Here is a 27,226-nt window from a genome sequence, read left to right on the forward strand (position 1 = left end):
AACAATGGGTGAGTCAAAGCTAATTTGACTAATTTAAAAATTCAATTATTTGTGTTAGTGGTAAAGAGTTAATATCCAATTTCCAATGTTAAATACCTTATTTACTTGATTATAATATGCACTTTTTTGACTATGCTGTTTAGCCAAAATTGGGGTGTTTATTACATTAAATGGCACATTAGAATCGTGCCTAAACCTGGCCCCCCTTCCAGAACCCCTTTAAATCCAGATGTTCCTCTCCTCCCCCTTGCCAAATGCCCAGGCTTTGTGTACCGCTGCAGCACTAAGCTCAAGCTCCTACTCTTCATCAGGCATGTAGAGCCACACATTTGTCAGCAAATCCTATTTTGGTTTCAGGGTCTTAAAAACTGAGGTGCACATTAGATTTGAGTAAATATGGTATTTAACATAACAAGTCTATAATAATGAAGTAACTTTTTAAGAAATGAGGCCACACCACATTTAATAGGTATGGCACACAAGCATTCAGTACACCAGTCATCTTTTGTTATAGGATTTCCTGCTTTCTGCAATTTAAATAATATATTATTTTATATTACATTGTATTATAGGATGGATTCAGAACCATTTCACACTGCATAATTATTGTGTTATGAATCCTTTAACTGCTGGTGTATGATTTTGTGGAATCCTGAGGCTTTTTTGTTTGGTAGGACAGCAGAGCTCTTTGGCTAAGAATTCAGAATCCTCCTCCCTAAATTACAAATACCAGGATTCGATCAGATGATGCCATCAAAGTTATAGTAGAATTATAATGGTATAATTGTGTCATGTGTCTTGTCTGATTCATGCTTGGAGTCCGCCACCTGAAATCACTAACATACACCAGTCAAGACAAATGTATCTCTTACTCATTTTAGTGACTCTATGCTAAGCATGTTTACATCTATCCTATGACCCCAACATTTGCACAATATAAGATTTGTGTTCTTCTGCTGTCAGAAAGGCTATTGTTCGAATAACAGAGGGAGGCAGAATTTTTCTAGCACATATTTTTGGGTGGTGTAGGGACCTGTAGAGAGAAAGCCTCTGGTGCTAACAGAAAACCACAAACATGATGGTAGACTTCAGTCAAACTTTGTATGTATAAATTGCACAGGTATTTTTTTTATTTTGATAGCATGCAATTTATTTAAAGAAGGTATTGTGTTTCCCAACAAGCCTGGTTGGCAAGAGTTAAGTGTGTGCACTTGACTCTTCCTCTAAATGCTATTTTCAGGGAAAGCCTAGAGCAGATTAAAATGTATCAGAAACTTCAAAGCAGAACACTGTTCTTTCAAAGAGGTTTTCATGTCGCGCACACATAAAATGAGCACAGCAAGCAATTCGTGACTATGTGACAGAGATGCAATTTGATAAACACTCTGCTAAAATTTAAGGTCAGATTTCTGCAAAACTGTACTATCAGCATGTTCATCCTCATCTCTCTGTACTGCAATTTTTAATTCAGCTTTTAAATGATACAAAAATGTCTTTCTTACCACTTATGTTGGTTGCCACATGTTCAACTGGTGGAAGGTCATTTTCATTTTCCTTTGTGATGCTGGGTGAGTCTTTTTCAAGCAATCTATCCACCATTGCAATAATGCAGTTTAAACTTTTTCCCACGTTGGCCCACACCCTATCCTGAAAAAAGTATCAGTATTACTGCTCAACATTAAAAAATATAGTAGAATTAATTAGTCTTATTATATTGTAGCACAATGAAAAAGACAGCACAAATATTGCAAAGAATAGGGCTCTATTTTATAGAAGATCTTCGCCACTAATTTTGAAGGAATAAGACTAAAAAGAAAGTCTAAGAATTACCACAAGTTAAAGTAGTATAGCCACGTTAGTCACTTGCAGTAAAACCAAAAAAATCTGAAGCACTCTAAAGATTATTGTTTGTATTGTGATATAAACAGTCACAGACCACAGTAAGCACAGACATTTAAATGTAAAACAATGAAGTTGTTTGTTCAGAATTTAAAATACAGTGGGTCCTCAATATCTGCTAGGGTTTGATTCCACGACCCCGCATGGATATCAAAATCAGTGGATGCTCAAACCCCATTATATACAACCAAAATGGCATCTATAATATAAAATGGCAAATAACCCAAACAAGTGATGGGGAAAGCCAGAGGATCTGTGAAATAGTGGGAGCTGTAGTTGGATGAACCTTTGGGTGCAGAAAGCATAGATACAGAGGAACAAATGCACACAGATAAGGTTCAGCTCTCATTATTTAAATTTGTTTCCTGTCATAGACCTCAGGGTACAGCCAATAAACATCTTAAATCAATGTAAATATAATGTAAACATTTTTAAAAAGTTCACCTTAATAATAATAAAACTTATATTACAACAGATCAAGGCAAGTGATGATTATTCAGATGAGTGTTAACTTGGTGTCAGAATGAGATCAAAATTGGTGACTCGAAGAGGGTGCATCCCATAGCCAGGGCATCACAGCCAAGAAGGCCTATTCCAATGGGTGAGAAACAGCAAGCTTCCTTGGGACATCTTAATGTTTGGGCAAATTCATTTCAAATGTTCCATAATATTCCATTATCTTTCAGACCTTCCCCGCAACCCAATTAAAGCAGAGATGATAAACACATACAAACATTTAAGTAAACACCTACTCAAAATATTATGTAGATGTGATTAAAGCATCAATATTTAAAACCATGTGAAGCAAAATGATTAAAATGCCAAAAGATTATAATCAGTAAAACAGCACACTTTGCCATAACTTTCCGCAAACTTGCTGGAATAGAAAAAATTCCCCTGCTGATAGAAGAAGGGAGCTATTCTAGCCATCCTGAGCCTAGAGGTCTCAATGTGTTTAGGGTATTAATACCATCACCAGCATTTTGAGTTTAGATTGGGGGTATACTGGTTACCATAACTTGGTTTAAAACTGGCACATTGTAGTTTTTCTCCGATACTCTGGACAGAAATCCCTCTGTATCATTCTTCATTAGCCATAGCCTCTGTTCCCAAGGACAACCTTCCAGAGATAACTGCAGCAACTGAAATGGGAAGCTATCAGTGCATGAACTACTGTGGCTGCTTTATCTTTGTCCAATTAGGCTAACCAACTGGCCAAAAGCATTTTAATGAAAAGAATAAATCCAGTATGGCTTCCAAGCTAGACACCGGCTCCTTGCAGAAAAAGTAAGTACATCCAAAGTAGGCCAGGTCCTCAACTTCAGGCTTAAAACCCTATAATCTAGAGCTTCCTTCATGTCAAGATTCAGTTTCATCCTCATCTACTCCACTATATAGTGGCGAGCATCTTTACTCTGATGAGTATTTACTCATAATACTCTGATGACATTGAGAAACAGAGCTGGCTAACATCTGTATACATGTGACCAGGCCTGTAGCGAGGGGGTGGTTTTAGGGGTTCAACCCCCCCCCCCCAATTTTTCAGGTTATAAAAAAAATCTGGTTTACTCATGAATTTTAACTGGTTAACCAAATCCCCATGCTAAGTCTATGAGATGCAAAACATTAAGAGTCCCTCCAGGCACTATCTCAAGCAGATATTGACAGATTTGTAGCAGGGAGGGGTGCGTGCTAGGGGTTCAACCCCCCCTCCCGAAATTTTCAAAACCCCTCCCGAATTTTTTTTCTGGCTACAGCCCTGCATGTGACATACAATTCTAAAATCCCTGATGATCTCCTCCGGTATAAATATTAAACAACATAGGGGATGCATTGGAAATTTATGGTAACCCATAATTGAATAGTCACATAAATCCCCAGTTTCCCTTTGAAACTCAGGGTCTCGGGTAAGAGTAAACCATTGTTAAGTCCTGCCACAAAACAAACAGTTTTTCAGGTTCTCCATAATACTTCATCAGACTTAAAACAAGAACTGGAAGAAAAAACCCGAAGTCAAAAATGAGGAGGGACGTTACAGTCACAAGGACCGCTGATTAAATTTAGTCTTCAATTGTAGATGAATGACACTGACAAAATTCAATAAATTGTGACTGACAGTTGTTATGGGTACCACCAGATAATGTCTACCTAGGTGTGGGGATAGTAATAGTTCATCTCAGTTTCTGAAAACATACATGCTAAAGAGCATTCACATCTGTTTCTTGCTTTTGGGATGATCATTATGACCTATAGGTCTCTGTTTTATTTTCTTTTGACTAGATTTTTGAGATTAGAGGGTTTAAAAAAAAAAACAACAATGTGTTTTTCAGATTAAACCATTTATCACGATGCAGTTTAAACCATCCACTCCATAATATTTTACAATGAAGTTGTTTGTTTAGAATAAAAGATTTCCATATATACTTGAAAAAAGAATAGTTACATTCTTAGCCCACAAAATATACAAATATAACACAATGTATTTAAAAAAATGACCACAAGGTCTTGTTCCTGGCAGTGCTCAACAGCAAGTGGAAAGTAATGTTTAATAGCAGGCACAGATGACGCATAGGAAATTTGTTTATTATGTTTACATAAAGCCAACCAATACCACTGCTTTCTGAACAGCTTGCAGCATGTAATATAAGAACAACAGGAATTTTATTTTAGTCCACTTCATGTTATTACCCCATAAAATGCATTTTTCTGAAGAGAGTAAAGTCTACGAGCACTGAGTCAATGTGAAGTGCAGGTGCTGGGAAAGTAGGAAGAACTGCAGTACAAAACTAAGTCAAGATTAAAACAACTGTGTTTATCAACTGTTCCCCAACAACAGGTCTTATTGACAAAGGGAAATAGGAAATATGTTTTATAGAGACAAGGGAGCAAAAGATGCACAGCAGCACTTTCCGGGCACAGACAACTTGCAGTGATATATCAGTCTCAGCCACAATCAGATAACTGTTGTACATGTTACAGTAATAAATTCACCATATGTTGCAATTAACTCAAATAAGCTGCTGCTCACTGCTATCATTTGAGTAGATGAAGAAATTAACTTACAAAGTTCCCACTATGCCACTATGATATAGTAAAAACACATGGCTGGATTAGAGAGATAACTGAATTTTCAGTCATTCATTTCTATCCGGGCTGGGCTGTGACGCAGGCTGGTTAGTAGCCAGCTGCAATAAATCACTATGACCACTCATGAGTTCAAGGCTAGCCCGTGTCGGAATGAGCACTCAACAATTAAAATAAAAAATAGCCCTGCTCGTTGTTGATCTAAGCAACCCAAAAGACAGTTGTATCTGTCAAGAAGGAAAATTTAGGGACCACTAATGTGGGGAGGCTAATTTAACTGATAATAATAATAATAATAATAATAATAATAATAATAATAATAATAATAATCTTCTTATACCCCGCTCTCGGGGCAGCTTACATGGGGCCAAGCCCAGTCAACAACAATATAAAAACAAGCAGTAAAACAAATCAAACAACAATAAAACAAGTTATAAAAACACATACAATACATAATGATAAAATCATGGATAAGATCTGTAGGAAACTGGGCCAAAGTGCTAGTTATGTCGATATCATCAGGGAGGAGTGGTTATCCAAAGTGTCATAGCCATCAAAAGTGCTAGGAGAAGCGTACATACAGGACTATTAGTGGAAGGCGACAGGTCAATCTTACTAGATCAGTTGTCAAAGGCCTGTTGGAAGAGCCATGTTTTCAGGCTCTTCCAAAAGGAGAGAAGGGTAGGGTCCTGCCTGATCTCCCTGGGGAGCGAGTTCCAGAGCCGGGGGGGGGGGGGCGACGGAGAAGGCCCTCTCCGTCGTCCCCACCAACCACGACTGTGACGGTGGTGGGAGCGAGAGGAGGGCCTCCCCCGACGAGCGAAGAGATTGTGCAGATTCATAGGGGGAGAAATGCGGTCACAAAGGTAGGTGGGTCCCAAACCGTTTAGGGCTTTGTAGGTAATGACCTGCACCTTGAATTGGGCTCGGAAAATAAATGGCAGCCAATGGAGCTCCTTAAACAGGGGAGTAGAACGCGCCCTGTAATTTGCTCCGGTTAAAAACCTGGCTGCTGAGCTGATTTACAACACCATAAAAAAGTCCAGCAGCCTGCATGCTGGATAAGGAAGTAGACCATCAAAAGGACTCGTTGTCACAGTGGATGATGAAGCAGCAGCTCCTCCTGTGGCCGGAATCGAGCATACCCTCACAAAGCCAGAAGCTGGGAAGTTAAATAGCCTCTGTGTTTGTCTGTCTGTGTGTTGTTTGTTTAATGGCATTGAATGTTTGCCATATATATGTACATTGTGGTCCTCCCTGAGTCCCCTTCAGGGTGAGAAGGGCGGAATATAAATACTGTAAATAAAATAAATAATAAATATCTAACCAAGTAGTGCCAAATGAAGATGAATGATGATGATACTGGAATATTTCTAAAGTGTGATGAGAGGGATAACTACCGTATTTATTCGAATCTATCGAATGTAATGTGTACCTCAATTTTCAAAACCCTGAAACCAACAAGCATATTTTCTGGCAAATGTAATGCGCAGCTGCAAAAAGTGCAGCTTTTGAAATTTGGCCAAAAATATGTGCATTACAGTTGCTGCCTGCTTAAAGCTGCTTCTTTAAAAACAAAGGGTTAGGACACCAAATTTTCCAGTAACTGAAAAGAAAACCAGAGAAATAGAAAATTCTTCCCTTAAGGAGCCTCTCCTGTTTATGCTGCCTCAGCTTCTTTAGGTGAAGCTATGCTGTAGAATGAATGCAGCTTAACACCACATTAATTGCCCTGGCTCAATGCTGTGCAATCCTGGGAGTTATAGTTCTACAAGCTCTTTAGCTTTCTCTGCCAAAGAGGGCTGGTGCCTCTCCAAATTATAAATCCCAGGATTACATACACCGAATAATGGAATTCGCCGTGTTATCAAATAGTAGCAGTATAGGATAGGTGCATCTTAGGTGATTCCAAAGTCCTTGGGTGAATCTGCACTGGAATTAATGCAGTCTGACATCATTTTCACTGCTATGATTCGATGCTATGGAATTATGGGGGCAGTAGTTTACAAGGTTTTCAGCCTTCTCTGCCAAAAATGCTGGTGCCTCACCAAACTACAACTCCCAGGATTGCATAGTACTGAGTTATGGCAATTAAAAGTAGTGTCAAACTTCAGTGTAGATGCATCCTAGGAGGTCTATGCTAGGGTCCTAGACTTTACCCCCCAAATCTTCTTAGAGCTGCAAAAGGGAACCACAAGCAAATCTCACTGAAACCCCCCGACTTACTAAAAGGAATTACTAAATACTCCAAAGGCAATCACTCCAATATGCGCATTTCAAAGCCAAAAACAAATGTGTTTTAGATTTGAGTAAATATGGTAGATTTCAGGGTTAGTTGTCCCAATAAATGGAACAAAGTGCCCACCAGAAAGTGGAGTACTAGAGATGGCAAAAGGCATCCCCCCCCCCACCCTGGGCAGGTTAACCCGTGCCAATAGTACTCAGGAAAGCAAGGTTCCTTAGACTGCACAAAGGAAAGCGTATGGGCAGGATGATTTAGGAGAGGTCACCTACATATCTTTTGCTCAATCATTATTTTATTATTGTATTAGTTGATATTTTGCTAACTTTAATAATTGCCAACTGCCTCAGGATTATTATACAATATTCTTAAAGTTACCAGAAATTTGAAAAGAGCAATTTGTATCAACCTGTTTCTTCTTTCCTACCTTCCACAGTCATGAAAATCACAACAGAGGGCCTCATCCACTAGGGTTTGGGACTAGCCCCCCCTTCCCCCAATGGATACCAAACTCTGTGGATGTTGACCTCCAATTACATGCAACGATGTAGTAAAACTGTATCCCTTATCTTAAAATCAAGCATTTCCTTTTGGAATAATTTTTAAAAATGCAAACCATAGTTGAATCAGTGGATGCAAAATCTGTGGATACAGAGGGCTGATTGCATTTACATTTTCATTGACTGGCCATTTAAAATGTATGTGTTAAGTACAAAAATATTTAATATCATATCTATTTTGGTTCATAATAAGCTCTTTAAAAATCAACATGTTAAATAACATCTTACCTGAGTCAACTATCAGTTTGATTAAATATACTGAATACAGCAGCTATTGGTATTGGTACCTACACCTGTTGATAAACTCTACAAGTTAGCTGGCATTGCTCCTCCTGACGTGGGACGGGAGGTTGCTGCTAACTGTGAGAGAAATAAGGTCGAACATTGTGAAAGCCACCCACTGCATGACTATCAGCGTCTTCCCACCAGACTCAAATCAAGGAAGGGCTTCATGAGAACCACCACTCCTCTTGACGGTCCTCCAGCAGCAGCAGCTAAACCTGGCAATTCTAACTGGATGGCCCACCATGAGGGTCCTCCTCCAGGGGCAAACCAAGAATGGGCAACTTGGAAGTCCCTAAACAGACTCAGAAGTGGAGTGGGCAGATCTAAAGACAACTTGGCAAGGTGGCACTACCTGGAGGAATCCTCCACCTTGTGTGACTGTGGAGCAGAACAAACAACTCCGCATTTGTATGCTTGCCCACAATGTCCTGCCTCATGTACAGAGGAGGAGTTGTTTAAAGCTACAGATAATGCTGTTGCAGTTGCCCACTTTTGGTCTAAAACTATTTAGTTGCTTGTAATTTCCTTTTTTTCATCATTTTAAAATGTATTTGTTATGCAATGCTTTTGACACGAAATAAATAAATAAAAGCAGCTATTGGGCATTTGACACATTAAAGAAGACTGTTATCATTAGTGTCAGATGCAGTGTACCTCTCAGTTACAGCTGTTGGAAAGCATAAGTAGGAGGTTGTGGCAATGCTCGTCTGTGGCATAACCAGTAGAATAATCTTTTCTACCATGTGAGAATAGAACATAGGATTAGACTATCCTTTAATATTTATCCAACACCATTCTTTCCATTAATTCAGTATCCACTAAACAGCTGCTCTACGTGTTTTTGAGCACAACCCAAGGATTTCTGATCATTAGCTAAACTATTTGGGTTCTAAAGGTGTTTCTTTTGTGTTGTTCCTCCTGTTCCTGCAGTAAGATAAAATTACTACTGTAATTACTTCTTACCTATAACAGGTGGAAGAGAAAGGTGAGTCAAAAAAAGAAAAAAAAGAAATGCATCTCATAAAGATCAAATTTAGGTGGACTAAGGGCACATCCAGACAGTGCCCAAATCTGCACCAAAGTGGGTTTAAAAACCCTGCTTTGGTGCAGATTTGTATCCCCAAACCCCTTCAAAAACACGGGCTTTCCTGGGGTTGCAGGTGTGGTGGGGACATTTTCCCCCTAAAAGTGAAATAAAACGTACCTAATTGCAATAACTTTGATCCTTGCACCCTCCTGGTGCGTGGAAATGACGTGCCAGGAGACACCGGGGGTGGGGGGTGGGGAGGGAAAATCCTTGCCCCCCCCCCCATCTTCTGGCGCATCATTTCCTCATGCCTGGAGGGAACAAGGAGCAAAGTTATGGCAGCTAGGTACTTTTTATTTCATTTTTGGGGGGAAATTGAGTTTGGGGGGAGAGAGAGAGTTGTGTGTTCCTTCTCAATCTTTTAGGCTCCAGGAACCCAAAGAACCGAGCTGGCTCTGTGGATTGGGCCCAGAAATTGCATGATGCAGTCCCCCGGTTCAATCCCCACAGGGCCCACGCCTGGTAAGACCTGGATCTTACCTTATGATCCAGGTATTACCATGTATTTAATTAATTCAGAACAATCTAGGGAAACCCTGGTTTGTTCCAAAAAATTTTTTTTACTGGAGACATTTTTTGGATGCCTTCAGTAAAAACAGGTTCCAGGATATGGGCCAGCCTGGATGGGCGCTAAGCCATTTGATACATATGAATAACTTCAGTGTGGATATTAGCAAGAAATATCTCTATGGCTGAAATATAACATTCAATTACCTAGGGGTAACACCAATTAATTCAGTGCTTCTGATTTAACAAAGATAGGACTGCATTATAGTAGAGGGAAGGATCCAGACAAAGGTGAATATATGGGATTTAGAAACAAGTGCTACAGAAACAAGAGATTGAGAGGACAGTTATGTTTGGCAATTTTGTTTTCTCCACATTTGGAATTAGATCAGAATGACTCACATCTCCCAAATGAACAATATGCAAATCAGGATAAAGTTATTCTAGCAATTTCACACTTCTCAACTTTTCAAAGCAGCTTTTGGATTTACATATGAAAAGTGGGGGGAATTATCCCTAAAGGTGATTAGGGAATTCTGCCATCTAATGAGTGGAGGTGTTATTGCAAATTACAGACAGATTTAACAGACTAAAATTAATTGATTTTAAAAACAAATAAATCTCAGGTGCATACTTTAAAGTATTCAGGCCAAATCCCATGGTACTGGACCTACATCAGAAACATACACACACCTGGAACATATCACATTTTATTCTTATGTACAATGCCATCTATTACAAATGGGTTCTATAAGAAGCTGTCATGTAAAAACGTGACTAGAAACATGTACAGGAAAAGCAATTGGGTCTCCAGAGTTACAGGAAGAGTAGAAAGCAGACTATCTGGAGCAGATGTAACTCCAGAACAGCATTTGCAAGAAAGGAAGCAAAAAACTAGGTATGAATAGAAGCAAAAGCTCCTATGTTGGGAAGAAGTTGCCATGTTGAGAAAACTGTTCTCTAGCAATTTGGTCCTGGATAATGGTTCTAATTCATCAGTTACAACTGGCTCAGTGCCGCCACCTTGCTTCCAGTTCCATGCAAACAGATGGAAATGAGAACTTCTCAGGGTTAGTTATAATTGTGGCAAGGTTCAATTTCCCCACATCAACAAATTAAATTGAAAACAAGAACCAGTTGATCCATAGCTTCACTAATACAGGGCAGATAAACATGCGCTCCTTGAGCCGCTCTAAAACATTTTTGAAAAATTTCAGGTGTCACATGCAAAACAATAGTTCTGCTAGTTTTATAATAAACCCAAACAAAATGTATGTTTTACTGTAAAACACATAGAAAATAAGTATTTATGGTTTAACACATTTAATAATAATAATAATAATAATAATAATAATAATAATAATAATAATAATAATAATAATAATAATGTAATAACACTTTATTTTTCTATCCCGTCACCATCTCCCCGAAAGGACTCTGGGCGGCTAACATGGGGGCGCAGCCCAAAACAGAACAAAGTATAACAGAACAAACTTGTGAACAAAACAGAACAAAGTTTAAAACACATGTCAAAAACTAAAAACTAAAAACAAAGATACAACAATAAAATAAAACGGTCGATTAAAACATTACATACAATAAAACATATAATAACCAAGCAAGTGAAGTAATAATACAAACATCAACCACTATGGGTAAAAGGGGGTTGGGCCTAAGAAGATACATGATTTCAAGGCCTTTTAATAAAGTGCATGAACAGCGTCAAAGAGTCGGCTGAAATAATGTGAAATCGGGTAAATAGGAAGGGAAACAAAGTGCTAGGAGGCAAAGTGTCTGAGATAAGGGTCTATCATATTGATGGCTGTTCAAATGCACACTGAAAGAGCCATTTAGAAGCAGAATTTTGTCCAACAGAAGCCAAATCATGTTTCCAACATTCTATTTTAACATCTTAATGCAGAAAATAAATAGAAAAACACAGACTGTAATTTTTTTTGCAACCAATATTTTACCTCCTAAATAAACCAAAAAGGACATTCATGTTGCATACTAAATGTTACTGCCTTTATTGGGGCATAAACCCTGAAGTGTGTTTTATTCTGCGAATAAATGTACATTACAATATATGTGCTGTCTGTGTACAATAAATTTGTTTCTGTTTGTTATTGCAATTGACTAACATGGGTGGCCCTTGAGAGCCTTTTTTCAAACAATGAAAAACATAGAAAGGTACAAATAATTGACAATTTGTGACTGCATGCCTGTAGCACAGGATTTCTGAGAGCCAATAACGTAATTCTGAAGCTTACCCACTCTTCTTCATCATATTCTGAATGGTGGGGAATAGAATCTTGTCTCTTGATCTGAACAGGATGGTCCTGAATAGGCTGATCACTATTGTCTTCAACATTACTCCTTGGCACTGTTGGCTTTTTTAGGACACAGCCTGGACGAGCTGTGTATAGAGCTAGAAGGGCACTTCTGATCAGTTGATCCTTAAATGCATGCACAAATAACTCTGTCTAGAATGAAAAAGAGTGTGCAGTCAACAACATGCCAGAAATGTACATATAATTTACAGTATCATTAGAAACAGTCACAATGGCCCCCAGAACTAAGGAATAAAATACAGTGTGTTTAGATAACACATCTAAACTTGTACTGGTGAGACATTATTGTACGTTTTACAGCAGGATTATGTACAAACATATCCTGGAAATAGTCAATTTAATGTAGTTTACCTTCCACTCCATCTGCATAGGAATTTGGTATAAATTACACAACTTGCAAAACAGAATGATAGAAGGCTGTTTCTATAGTTAAAAACCTCTTCTCTTTTGTGTTTTACATTACATTCTAATTGCTTTTGAGAATCAGAAGAGGATTACAAAAATTGCAAGTAAACACAAATCAAAATAAATAACTTTGGTTGCTCCTAGCTAATACATTTTATCTACAAACATTTGCTGAATGAGTTTCTTACATGCACAGATGTTTTCAAAAATCTAGCAAGTTAATGAAAAGATACAAAATGTATCATCTGAATAAATGGGTTGCTTACCTATAACCATGTTTCTTCTAGTGGTCATCTGTGAAATTCGCACATATGGGTCTTATATGCAAGTGCAAGACAGGTCGGAATTCTCGAGAGATCTTAAAAACCTTCTGGTGTTAGCCCCACACATTCCCAAGTATATAGCCAGCTGTAGGGGCGAACACATCAGTTCTTCAGCTGCTGTAGCAACAGCTTAAATGAACTGAGGCATGATGAGCAGTGGGGAGGATGGGAAGGGATGTGCAAAATTCACAGATGACCACTCGAAGAAACATGGTTGCAGGCAAACAATCCATTCTTCTTCATGGTCTCTGTGAAATCACACATATGAGTGACTAGCAAGTTACACAACTTGGAGGAGGGGAGTCATGTCATGGAAGAAAAAAGCACCACTCTAGCAAGGGCACTGTATCTCCTGGAGAATTCATCCAGCTTGTAGTGAGACACAAAGGTGAGTGGAATCGACCACATCACTGCCCTGCAAATGTCCTCAAGAGGCACTCCTCGTAAGAAAGCTTAAGAGGTTGCAATAGCTCTGGCCGAATGCCCCCTGAGCTGTTGTGGAGGGGATCTGCCAGAAAGCTGATAAGTGAGCTGGATGGTGGAGGTGATCTAGGAAGAAAACCGTTGGGAGGAAACTGGACTGCTGAAGGCATCCTGGCAATATTTCAGAAAGAGCCCGGGGGACTTTCTGTGAGGATGGGTATAGACCACATAAACGCCAAAACCCATCTGACAACAAGCATATGGAGAGAGCATTCCAGAGGGGAAATGAGATTCTGAAAAAAAAAAAGCCGGTAGAACTATGTTCTGACACATGTCAACCTGGGACACGACTTTTGGCAAAAATGCAATGTCAGTACGGGGGACTACCTTGTCCTCGTGAAAACAAAGATAAGGGGGATCCACTTTGAGAGCACAGAGCTCACTCACTCACTTTGCTGATGTAATGGCAACAAGGAATTCTGTTTTCCATGGCAGGTAGGCAAGATCTGTTGATGCCAAAGGTTCAAATGGGCTGCTGGGAAAGCACAAGCTCCAAACTCCACCCTGGAGATGGAGGACAGATTGGTGGATTAATGCTCTTGTAACCTTTTAAAAAGAACTTAATGAGGGGGTCTTAAAAACAGGAGGAATGCCCTACTTTCTGCTGGTACCAGGAAATGATGGCCAGATAACATTCAGGGAAGACAGGGAAAGAACCCACTTAGGAAGAGACCCGAGGAAATCAAGAATTATGGTAGTCGGGGAAGCCAAAGGGTTACCACTTATAAGTGTATGACCGCTTCGTGGGAGGCTTATGGACGGCAACAATGACAAGTTCTACTGAAGGGGAGAGAAGGCTTTGGGCCATAGCCTCCATGCCATGAGATGGATGGTGAGGATGTCTGGGTGAGACACCTTCCCAGTCTGGCATATTAGGAGATCCAGTCTGCAGAAGAAGCGGTGAAAGTTACCCCTGAAGGCTTGTATCAGTGGGGTGAACCATGGTTGCTGAGGCCACTAGAGCATGATGAGGATGCAGTCTGTTCTGTCTACAAGGATCTTTGCCATCACCTTTGGAATCAATGGGCATAAAGGAGCCCCAGATACCATGTGAACAGGAAAGCATCGCCAAGACAATCCTGATCGTGTCTTGCTTGGTGACACGAACAAAAGAGGGGACACTGTGCATTGAAAGGGGAAGTGAAAAGATCTACTTGTGGCGTCCCCCATTGACAGAAGATGGTGACGGCCTCCTGTGAATGTAACGGCCACTCGTGAATAGAGGAGGTAGCCCTGCTGAGTGTTTCTGTGAGGTTCCAAGCTGTCTTGCACTTGCGTACAAGGCCCATATGTGTGAGACTACATAGAAGAACTATCATTCTAGAAAATTATGGTTCCAAGAAATAACTGACAGAAGAGGCTGTCAAGAGCTAAGAAAAGGAAGCATAAATACATCTTTTGGAAAAAGGAGAAATTAGTAATCAACTAAGACTTCACAGAGGGCCCTTCCTCACAGACTAAAATCTTGAGAGAAATTTAAGTCTTGAGATCGAGACCACACAAAAGCCCCAAACCCCAGGATGCATAATGGGTAGCTACATGCACTCCCGGGTCGACTAGAGGTCCACCCGGGAGGGCATCTAGGCAGCCCCCAACTCCCCCCCCCCCCCCCCCGTTTTCACTCCAAACTTACTGGATGGGCCTGGCTGCATCCTCAGACCCCTTGGAGAAAGCTCCTGACACATCATGTCACAAGCTTACTCCAAGGGGCCTGAGGATGCAGCCAGGCCACTCTAGTAAGTTTAGAGTGAAAATGGGGGGCTCGGAGGGGAGGGTGGGAGTGCCATTCCACTCCTTCAGGCTCTTAGAACCCAAAGAATGGGATGGCAATGGGGATTGTCCACCAGGATCATGGAAGGCGGCCCAAGAATCAATCCCCTAAGGCCCTTGCAGTAAGGACTGGATCTTTTCAGGTGTGTCTTTTTAATCCAGAGTAAATTGAGAAATCCCAGTTTACTCTGGATTAATCTGGATTAATTTGAGGCATCGTTTGGATGCCTCAGGTTAATCTGCAATTTGCCATGGTTTTGGGCCTGTGTGAAAGATACCAGAAATATTCTGAAACAGAAATAATAAGTACTATTTATTTTAGAAGAATTGTAATATATATGGTCTCATCTTCAGCACTATCTCTTGTCTCATTTTGGATTATCTCTAAAAGAAGTGTCATAGCAAAAGGCTTCAGGAGTGGGATACCATTGCCTTATTTTGCATAGTACTAGTTTCTTTAAATATAGCTTTAGCAATTACTTAGTTAGCTATAGTACCACTGCCACAAGAGTAAAAACTTCCACCAAAGTTATGCCCCCCCCCCTGCAATATTGTACTGTTCTATTGCACACAAACAAAGTGATGCTCAAGATTTTATGAGAAAGTCCTTTACCATATATCAGTGGTTCTCAACCTGTGGGTGCCCCGATGTTTTGGCCTTCAACTCCCAGAAATCTTAACAGTTGGTAATCTGACTGGAGATTTTGGGAGTTGTAAGCCAAAAACACCTGGGGACCCCAGGTTGAGAACCACTGCCATATAGCAGTAGCAAAAATGTCTACATATACTAAGAATTATTCCTTAAAAAATAAGAGTTCATTATGCCTCAAAAATAATAATCATATATTTTGGTAGTTTTACAGTTTACATATAAAGAAACATAAAAATATGTTGACATAAATGTTCTACTCTCCATGTTTATGACCTACACAAATATCTGAAAATCTTCCAAAGAAGACCAGAAGAAGGCTGCATTTAGTTGATAGCTGTCATTATTGACGTGCTGTAAGTTTGCACATCACAACACCTACATTTAAATTTATTAGAAAGGCAATGTCACTTTCCTATGGCAGTATCCGGAAGCTTGTAGCCTCCAGAAAAATTTAACATTTCCTCATACAAAGGAAACTAATTTATGCTGAGTGCAGTAGCAGCTGGGGATCTGGTAGTTCTAGCTGCCACTGCAGGGACCATTTTTGAATCTTACCGTTTCTGAAAGCATCTTTAACGAATTCTTCAAGCTGTCTGGCAAGTGCTGCCTTGCAGAATTAAGCAGCAGGTCTGCGTGGCTTGATATGAGAGGCTGGAGATGATTGATGTTACTGAGAACTTCTTTTGCCTTAGTTGTGTTTTCAGGTGAATAGTAAATACATTGGTATCCAGTACTGCAGAATGAGAAATGCAGAGATGAAGGAATATATATATTTTATAAAGTCAAATGTTAACCAAGTTTAAGGGCTAGATGGCAAGTCATTATCTGTATGCAAAGGCTCTCACTGGCACAATAATTAATAGGAAAAGGTATTCTAAAGTTCACTAAAACACATTTATGTTCATAATTTTAAAACCCAACTTGCTAAAGGCTAGAAAATAGACCTTGCCGAAACGGTAAGAAATTGTAACCTTTCCTTTGATGAACACTCCAGGCAGCACTGGTGAAACTAATTACCCCCTGAAGTTTTTTGAATGAACTACTGTAGGTTGCACTATTACAACAAAACAAACAAAACATTTAGACATCTTTGAATTTTATTGCTGTGTTGAAGAAAACAGATATTTATGTAGCCATGAGTGGCATAAATACATTTCTCCTCGGCCTCTCTATCCCACTTTTGTCCTTTGCCTTGTTCTATCTGCCTAATCTCATTTTTTACATTCTGGCTAATGCACTAAAGAGGATTGTTACTGATCATTGGCTCAATTGTGAGTTGGTCGATGTCTAGTAGACACACGTTCAAGTCAACCCGCACATTTAGCTGTAACAAAATAAATTTGTGGCTTTATTTTTCCATTCCTAATTTGTGTGTGGTCTGCAAAGAGTATGTGACTTGAGTAAGATGACCCAATGGGTTTTCATAGCCTTGCATATATTCCAACCCTCATTTCCTGAAATCTTAGTCCAACCAGGCTGGTTCTCATGCACTTAATCATACATACATTAATCATCACCCAGCTGTGTCTATACAATGCTGCCGTGATGCTCATGGTGATGTAGTTGCCATTCAGAATAGAACTCACTGAATTCTTCCTAGCCAAATCACAAATCATTGAAAAGTCTCATATACAAGGAAACAGGAATAGAGAAGAGAAGAAAAGGAGCTGATGGAACAGCTGAAGTGACGGTGCTGGTGGTCGTATGGGGATCCTGTGCCCCTAACCCCCATGAAAGGTGATGGCCAACTATATTTGAAAGCATATGTGAGCTGCCAGTCACTGCAAACTGGCAACCCTCACATTTAATCCTACAAGCTTCTTTGTTCGTACTGCATACCAGAAAATATTTAGCATTTTAAAAAGTAGCACAACTAATGTTAACATTAAAGCAATTCACATGTTCTGAAAGCATATATTTTAAATATATCCCCTCTTACTTATTTTCACACACATATATTTTCACACAAATACAATGAAGCTTGATACAAGGCCTGTGTGTTCAAGGTCATTGTGAAAGTAAATTCTAGTCCCACTTTTGAAAACAAGAGTTTAAGCTGCTAATCTTCACATACATAAGAAATGAATAATTGAAGAATAGGTTTGTGAATAAAGCTGACAGAGAAGGTTTTCACTGGAGTGAGTACGGATATAATAGTTCAATGCTCAGTTATTTATAACAGAAAAAAAATCAAGGATAATGTGATAGCTCCTGAATATAATCTTATTCATATTGTTTAAAAATCCTCTTGATATATGCAGCCTATAACTAAAGATATACTATATTCAGAGAGTCTATAATTATATCCTCTGGGTAAAAAGTTTTTTCTCCCTTTTGGAGTTTAGAATGTCAGTGTTGCCATTAATCTCACATGTGCACATGATTTCAAATAACCTTTCTTACTAGGTTACTTTAAATTTAATGTGTCTAAGTCAGAGCATTCAAATTCCACACTACATATTTCACAATACAATTCAAGTAAGTCATGTATTGTTATATTGAGTAACCTTCACTGCATAGATTTCCTAATATGCTATGGCCAGGGGTTGGTCTAGGTGGCTCTTGCAGTTTCTTCCAACTATATGATTCTGTGATTCTGAGAAGTAAATTTCACTAGTGAGTGACCTGTGTAAATGAGTTAAATTGTTATCACTTGACAATGGTTGAAGTTTCTTATGATAATTCTTGGTGTTTACATACTGTAGAAATGGAGTTGGGAGGAGCTTCATACAAAAAACCAACGGTGCTTCCAGACAGGACCAAAATCCGTGTCAGAGCAGGTTTTAAAAATCTGCTTCACTGCAGGTTTCAGTGCCCACTGCTCTCCAAAAACCTAGGCTATCTCAGGGGTGGGTGGAAGAGGCTACATGCCATCCCGATTAAAATACGGATGGCATGCAGCCATCGCAGAACCCCCAATTTTGTCCCCCAAATTAAGTAAAACGTACCTGGCCACCATAACCTCCCTCCCCCCCCCCCCACTTTTCTGGCACAGTTTTCCTTTGCACCAGGAGGGCGTGAGGAGGAAAGTTATGGCATCCAGGTATGTTTTAATTAACTTTTAGGAATAAATGGGAGGCTGGGGGCGAGGGGGTGGGTGCCATCCCGCTCCTCTCTCTTTTGAAAGCCTAAATAAGCAATATGGCTGGGGGGCTCAACCCCTGGTTAGTCCCAGGACTTCCAGGAATTGAGTCCCACAGGCCCAATACTCCATTAGGCCCAGACCTTTCAGGAAGACTCAAATCTAATGGGATATTTAATTAATTCGTAATAAATCAGGGGAACCTTGGTTTGTGCTGAATTAATGCGTTTTTACCGGAGGCATTGTTTGGACATCAACGGTAAAAAGTGAGACAGGTCCTAGGATATGGGCCTGTCTGGATGGGCCCTAAGTCATGAACCCACCAATTTTACATACTATATAATACATTAATACTCTTCTATCTCTCTATCCCACATAAATGCATAACACACAGTTTGTGCTATGGTGAAGGACCAGCTTTGAAACATGGGCCTTCAAGAACACCAATCATCAGTTGTCATCAGTCATTTTACACTATACTATTATAGACCTATATTCTACTTCAATAGCCACGGCAACAATGGTAGTTCATCACTAATATAAGCTATAATTCTTGATATATCCAAAATGAGAAAATGTGAATTATTTTCCATTTACCAACGAAGAAGTTAAATTACCTCCAAAGGTAAGGAGAAGAGGGAATGTATGGTCCCAATACTTTGTTGTTATTTGCCATCAATTCAACGTTGACATATGATGGTCATGTGAATAAGAAACCGCCAAGAATTCTGACCTGCAGGATCCTTGATTTAATTTAATGCATGTTCTACTCTTCCTACAGCTTTTCAATTGCCTAATGGTCACTCCTTGAATAAGCTAAACTACATTTTGGTCAGCTAGAAATTTAAGTCTGGACATGACCATTGCAAGAAGGAAACCCTGCGTTAATGTTTTGATTCATTTTGTTCTTTCTGTAAAAAGTCATAAATAAACTCTGCAATATATTACAGTAATAAATCAAAACTAATATTAGTTTAAAAATAATCAACAAGCATACTTTAAAGTCCCATTGGCTAAATTTTGCCTTTGCTGATCAAAACCCTTAAGAAAATAAGTGATCAAAAGTTTAATTAGATTAGTTCATTAAACTACTGAGCGGATTATATCTTGCAGCAACAATTAAAGTATTTTTTATTTTACATTACTATTAAAAAATAACAAAATTATCCACTATAAAATGATATTATTTTAAATCAATATTTTAATGAAGATATTGAATAATTAATGATGTTAATAATAGTATTGTTGTTCATACTCTGGAATTAAAACATTGATAGAAGAAAATAATTTATGACTTCTACCAATTTAACAGATTGTCAGCAAGTGACTTACGTAAGGCATAAAGGAAAGGGGACCTGAACCCAAGTCAATGCTGAATATTCTGTTTATTGGTTTTGTCCTTTATTTTTGTAATATGCCTTTGGGGACAGTTCTGGTTTCTTTGAGAGTTTGTAATGGGGCATTAAAAACCTCATAATAACAAGCCTGTGTATTTTTGCTTTAACACATCTCCTCTGATTAGCTTTTGAATGAGAATGCAAGTCTTTGGTGTATTCTGAGAATGATTTATGGACATTTTAAGCACTGGAACGCAGCATCAATTTAACTTACAGCCCATCAAATACATGTTGCTCTACAATCTGGTCTTAAAAATAATAATAATCTAGGCTTTCATCCACTTTAGCTGAAAAGAAGAATCTTTCAATTTACAAGATGGAACATTCTATATACAGTATTTGCAGTGTGGAACAAATTAAGACCAAGCTTGGACAATTTTAGTGTGTGTTCTTTGTGTACATTTTGAAGGCTACTGCCAACAAAACCTCAGGACAATATAAATCAATTTGATTCCTACCTGTCACGTTATTTTTTTATTGTAGATACTATATGCATCTTTTAAAAATAATGAACGAAATGGTAGAGAATGGGTTGTATATTTCAGGTGCCTCTTTTTTCAAATCTGGGAACATTAGTGATTATGCAAAATCTCTGAAGAGCTTGGAAAACAATTTGTTAATATTAATTGACCTACAAATTTAAATTCTTTATTTTGTTGATATTTTATTGCTAATTTCTTAAATTAATTCCCAACAACTTTAGGTGAATAGTTTTAACACATTTTAACAAACTAACTGAAGAATTGGTGCCCCTGGTGGCACAGTGTGTTAAGGCACTGAGCTGCTGAACTTTTGGACTAAAAGGTCGCAGGTTTGAATCCGCTGTTAGCCCCAGCTTCTGCCAACCTAGCAGTTCGAAAACATGCAAATGTGAGATCAATAGGTACCACTCCAGTGGGAAGGTAACAGTGCTCCATGCAGTCATGGAGTCCACATGACCTTGGAGGTGTCTACGGACAACACCGGCTCTTTGGCTTAGAAATGGAGATGAGCACCAACCCCCAGAGTCGGACACGACGTCAAGGGAAACCTTTACCTTTAGTAACTTAAGAATTACATTTCTTAATGTTTAAGAGAAATAAATCAGTCTGCTTTGATGATTTGTCATATTTGTACAGTACTAGCACTGTGCCGTGTTTGCAAAATGTTTTATGTTTTATATAAAGGGGAAAGGAAAGTTGTGAACCTGAGACATATTACGCCTGCTCCTTCCTTTTGTGCCAACCAATGAATTGATCTAAACATCCCCACAGAACATTCCCAGAGCATCTTGCCTAATTATCTGTCTGTGGCTGAACAAGAGTATACTGATTTTAGAATGCCCACTAGTTAACCATCAGACTCCATCTACTTCTTTTTTTGAAATAATTTTTATTGAATTTATTGAATTTTCAGGTGGGTGGGGGGAGGGGGAAGGGGTAAAAAAAACGGAAGGGAGAAAAAAGGGGGCAGTGCTACACAATGTAGTGGTAGATGTACCAGGTGAAACAGGTGTGGTTTTCCACCCCTAACTCTGGAATGCATCTGGAGTCACCTTTATCAACTTGGGGTTACCTTAGTGGCCACCTTATGATGATAGTTAAACTGGATGTGTTGAGTTAACATCCACATTCCACTCACACCTTCTCAAGTATTCAAATTTTAAGATGTTTAAATAGGAAATGATTGGGCTATTTGGCATTTTAAGGCTATTTTTATAAAATCTATTCATACAGAAACATAGCATTCATCTAGGGAGAACTTCAGATATAGTAATGTCTGGACACTCACAATGGAGGCAAAAAAGATGCAAAGTATCAATTGCTGTCATTGTGTTTTTCTCACTGTGTAACATCTGTGTGTATTTAATATTTTAAAAGAACATATGTTATGAGAGTACTTATCTAAACTGTTTGAGAGATCTACCCACCCATCTCTCATTCATCCACAGACTACCTGGGAAGGTAATCTCCTCTACTCTTTCAAATTTCATACAGTGAACAGCTGCCATTTTTTAAACTATTCACATTACATTCTGATATATCAACATTGTTTTTGCCAATCCAGATTTCAGGGAGGAGTTCTCAGTGTAAAACATGGCTCTGGAAAATGTTAAATGGTCTCAAAGCATCTTTCAGCTGCTCAATAAATCTGTATACGTAAAAAAACAACAAGTAATCACTGCCATGGTGAAATAATTTTCTTAATTTAGAGCCTTAGAAATTATTCTGTTTCATTCTACTACTCAGGAAGACTATTAACATGAGATTGACTATGTTGAGATTATTTGGGGAGAGGGAGGGTGAGGTGGTATTATTATTATTATTATTATTATTATTATTATTTATTTTCTATTTCTAAAGAAAATTTTGTGAAAAAGAAAGAAGTAATGAAACTTTTAAAAAAATCCATTGGTTTTGCTAAGTTTTCCTCACATTAATTTATCCGTGGGACTCCCACTGTGGAAGAGACGTAAAGGAAGCAAGAGGGACAAAGATGTATGTGACTATACGTGCCATTAAGCAGGCTCATGAGAGTGTGCACATGAGAACTTCCTCGATGTCTGAAATTCTAATTCTTTTATATTTTGCCAACAGATATAGGTTTAATTAATCCCCTGCAGTTTTCTGCATTCTTATCCATTACACATGTGAGCTTAAATTGCTATTTGATAATGTCTCTCTAAGATTAAGTTTGAAAATAAGTAATTTCAACAGTATCGACAACCATTCTATTATAATATATGGTAATCACAAATATTTTGTTAGAATCCATATTTAGAAAATAAACTCAATTCGGATGTTGTAATGGACCCCTATGAAATCACCAGTGTGACTTTGCTGGTATTCAGGGAAAACAAACATACTACTGTTATACAATTCAATTGATGAAAACTTTATTAAAGTCTAAAGATCCAAGGAGCAAAGATTCTGTTGATTATTTCTGTTTGAAATTAAAAACAAAACCTTAGGAATGACCATAAGTTTTATGTTTATTTTAAGGTAAATTGTGTTTTCTCCTAAGGATTAGACAAATCTACTAATTTAAATTGTTCAGTTCACCATTTTTCCAAAGCCCTAAACTTTGGAAATTTACCTGTTTTAAATCCAGGCTTGGACGATGATATTTAAATTTCACAGGAAAACATGTCATGTAATTCTGTAAAATCTTCTCCGAATGCACGCATTTTAAATGCAATTTTACCTAAATATCTATTTTTACACATAAGTTTCCTAATTTGATTCACTGGAATAATTTATATTTTCTGATATATGTATTTCTGGTTTGCACCTTCTTTGCAATTATGCAGTTTTGTTTTCTTTTAGAAAATGTAAAGTTCCAATGGACAGCTTAGGGAAAATCTGTGTATTGCAAATTTCTAAGGGGGAGTTTCAGTTCACTTATTGGTTGAAAGAACCTACGTAGTTCAAATGTAAACTGAACAAACATTTCTTATCCACGATTTCTTATGTGGATTGTGACAGTAATGGCCATTTACAGTTTGAATCCTAATTACTTCACAGAGCAGTTCATAAAATCTAACCCTAGATGAACTCCCATTTGAACTTATGCAAATTATGAAAATTATGTGCACCGATTTTTACATAAGCTTCTCTGCAAGGTGAGCTTCTGCTGTAAAAATGAGAAATATCTTGTATACTGAATTTCAAGATGCCCTTCTCACATTGTCGTTTGCATCTCGATCACCAAATTCAAATCATTACAGCACTATTATACAGGTTGCATGTATGCTTTCCTGTATGTGAAAGATTTTAAATTAAAAATGCTAGATTTAGTTCCATCATTTACATAGTTGCCACAAACCACTCTATACTTCTAATGTATTTTAGCTGTCTAGACTTTATGATGTGGTAATGTGTGTGATGTGATATAACATGTTTATTTAAGTCTTTTAATTTTTGGTTACTTTTTGGTTAGTTATTATAAATTTATATTGAGGTTGTTTTATTTACTGTTTTTGATTGGATTTGTCTCCTGTTTGTTTATTATGGCATTGTTATTTGCCCCAAGCCCACTTGGGGAGTTAGCGGGGGTTACATATAAAGTCTTATTGCGATTATCATTATTATCCAAGTGCACAACTGTATGTTTATATTTCACATTATAACCTCAATTGCTACTCATTTTTCTATTACTGCTTTTATATTCATGGCCCTCCTTGACCATACACATTACTCTTCTCCACCAAATAACTCTGGAAATTAGGCTGAGGGGAAGAGTGACTGGTTCAGGGTCGCTCAGTGAGTTTCATTGTTCAGTAAAAACTTGAGCCTGGATCTTTCAAGTTCTCATCCAACACTTTTTACTGTGGCCCAATGAATATCATCAGCATCATCATCATCATTTAATTACTTATTAATCGCCCTCCATCCACAATGTTCTAGGCGATTAACAAGATAAAATTGTAAAGGATAAAAATACATACATACAAATATTGATAAAATTAACATAGATTAAAAGCTCTAGTAAAGAGCCAGGTCTTGAGTATAATGATGAAACTAGCTTTCCTGTGATTCCATTGATACTTAGCAATAGTCACTTGCATACCTTGTGTATTTATTGAAAATACTGTTTATCTAAGTACATGTGCTGTTAATATTATTGCATCCAACTCACAATCCTTTATACAATTTTTATATATATTGTTAAATAACAGGGAGTACTGAGATATGCTTACTTTCATAGTGAATTACTGAGAACAACTTACTTCCGTCTTTCTGCTTCAAATTTGTTCAATAGTTTCTGAAGACCACCATTTTTAAATCCCTGAAAATGCGCTGCGGGGGCTCCTACTGTGATGACATCATAAAGAACATCTGAAATAGGAAGAGACGAATATTGATATTTGAACACCTATGTGAAGATCTAAGGAAACACTGCCAATTTATAACAGTGTTCCTTATTGGAAACACTTGTCTCTCAATTCAAAATGCTAAACTAGAGCCACATCTAAACGAGCCTTTATTCCCAAAGAGGTGAAATCAGTTCCATGGTGGCTACTCAATGCACACAGCTGCTTTGGATTGACACGAACTTGAACTGTGTTTACAAAAGTCATTGGCTACTACAAATTTCCAAGAATCCAGAGCAACCTGTGACTTTAAGCCCATGTAAACAGCAATAGTTCTTTACTAACATGACTTAGTGTGGCACAATATTATTGACAATTCAGTACATTCTCCTTCCCAGATTATTCTATTACATGCCTCCTTCTTTTTCTTTCCATTACTACCTTGACACATCCCCTTTTTGACACCAGTTCTAGATAATAATTGGATGAGTTCTTAACATTTTGAAAGCAAATCAGTCACTTAACAAGGTTTTGCAACAGAACCTGAATCAAATTCCTAATCAGATTATAGTTTACCTTTCAATCGAGGACTATGCACGTACATTCTTTGCAGATGTAGATTGATTGGGACAAATTCTAGAGTTTTTTCTCCTTTACTACAACTTGATTTAAAGGAAGAACCTGGAAAACAAAGTTTTAAAAAATAATTACCTGAAGATATTCAATATGTATTTTTTCTCAGTTAACATGGCAGAATAAAATCACCATGTTGCCAATACTTTAATTTACTTGTATTATTGTGTTACTGTGCATTAAGAAAACAGTGGCTTGTTGATTATCTCAGTATGTAACTTAAAAGCAGGTGATGATTGCAGGTGTGTCAGCAATGAAGTTGAATGCCTGGACTTCTGTTGTATGTATTTTTTTAAAAAAACCAAGGGGGAAAAATTCGCTAAATAGAACAAATGTAATGACTCATCCAGCAAATCTGTGGAAAACAATTTTAAATTTGTAATGATCAGCTTCAGTGCCACAAGCCTTAATCTAAGCTTTTAAACCCACCAAGAAAAGGAATGTGAATTACTTTGTGACCTACATGTTCAGTCAGGGCAAATATAATTTCTGGTACTGAATGCCTGCAGTTTTTTTTTACATCACAGATGAAGCAACCTCAAAATAAGGTAATTCTCTTAAGCCAAATACACTTCAGTCTGGCTAGAAATACATGGACCTGAAGCCACCAGAGGACTCTCTTGTTACAACTGTCAGCTCTTCAAAGGAAGGATGGGGATAAAAGTGAAGTGTGCATGTACACTCATGAAATAAATATGCAGAAAACTTCCACTAAATATGTAAAAAATAGGACCAGTGGAAATAAGCAAATTACATATGTGAAATATTTATGATGAAATATGTAATCATTATGCACCAGTTCAGAAGTGTCAACTCCTTCTGATACTGATGGTCACATTTTGGGTTGAATAAGTGCTTGAGGATCACATAGTCACAGGCATGACTCAAGAGGAAGGGGCAGAGTTTAATGAAGCTTTTAAAGAAAAATATACAAAATTATAAACAGAAAGTAATGTTTTGAGTTATAACTCTCTTAAAGGCAGGAACTTGCAGCTGCAGCTTGATGACAGCCTTGCTGCCATATAAGCTCCCCAGCTATTTGGCACAGGAAGAGGTAATATTTCCATTATTTAAGAGTAAGAATCCCCTGTTTGTTTCTGAACTAATCTGATTTTTGGATAAGCATTTTAAAAAAGAGTAACTTTCTGAAATATAATTTTCTCAAAAATATCCAAGTACAACTTTGTGATACTACAGTAAATTTAGACAATGAAAATAACATTTATGTAGTGAAGTGGTCAGTTGTAAAATACAGGGTGATGTGAATTTGCTTCTCCATCTGGACTGAACATTTTTATGACATCAGCTATCTCATTTAGAAGCAGGCAGGCAGCCTTGCACAAACACTGATGGCCTTGTCATGGCAATAGATGAGAGAGTTCTTCCTGAAATTAACTTAGGGCCATATGGCAGTGTCTGTGTGAGCTGGAAGATTCTGGGAGTTGTAGTCTCAAAGGCAATGTCTCCAAACTCCATATAACATTTTTGCCACTTAGAATAATTTGAAACAATTTTTTAAAAAAAACTTTGCTTAACTCTAAAAGAAAGAAAGGGCATTGCCCATACACATCCAGAAATGCCATCTCTGAATGTCGCATCATCTCTTCTAAAAAAAAAAATTTACCTGATGGCAGCAACTGCAGACACTTCCCCTTTTCAGAAAATGAATGCGAG

The 27,226-nt window shown here is 38.0% G+C and overlaps 1 protein-coding gene across 5 annotated transcripts in view; it reads right to left on the reverse strand.

Moving 5' to 3' along the window:
- The window catches only part of inpp4b (inositol polyphosphate-4-phosphatase type II B), a 313,356-nt gene that overhangs the window by 66,468 nt on the left and 219,662 nt on the right, over positions 1–27,226 (reverse strand). For all 5 annotated transcript variants that reach the window (XM_008111861.3, XM_062980903.1, XM_008111862.3 and 2 more), the window contains 5 exons: positions 25,496–25,600; positions 24,836–24,944; positions 16,204–16,381; positions 11,935–12,147; positions 1,503–1,647 (listed from right to left, as the gene is read on the reverse strand). In XM_008111861.3, the coding sequence (XP_008110068.1) occupies positions 1,503–1,647; positions 11,935–12,147; positions 16,204–16,381; positions 24,836–24,944; positions 25,496–25,600 (750 nt within the window). The remainder of the gene's footprint in view (positions 1–1,502; positions 1,648–11,934; positions 12,148–16,203; positions 16,382–24,835; positions 24,945–25,495; positions 25,601–27,226) is intronic.

This window comes from Anolis carolinensis, chromosome 5, assembly GCF_035594765.1.
Source record: "Anolis carolinensis isolate JA03-04 chromosome 5, rAnoCar3.1.pri, whole genome shotgun sequence".
NCBI lineage: Eukaryota > Metazoa > Chordata > Lepidosauria > Squamata > Dactyloidae > Anolis > Anolis carolinensis.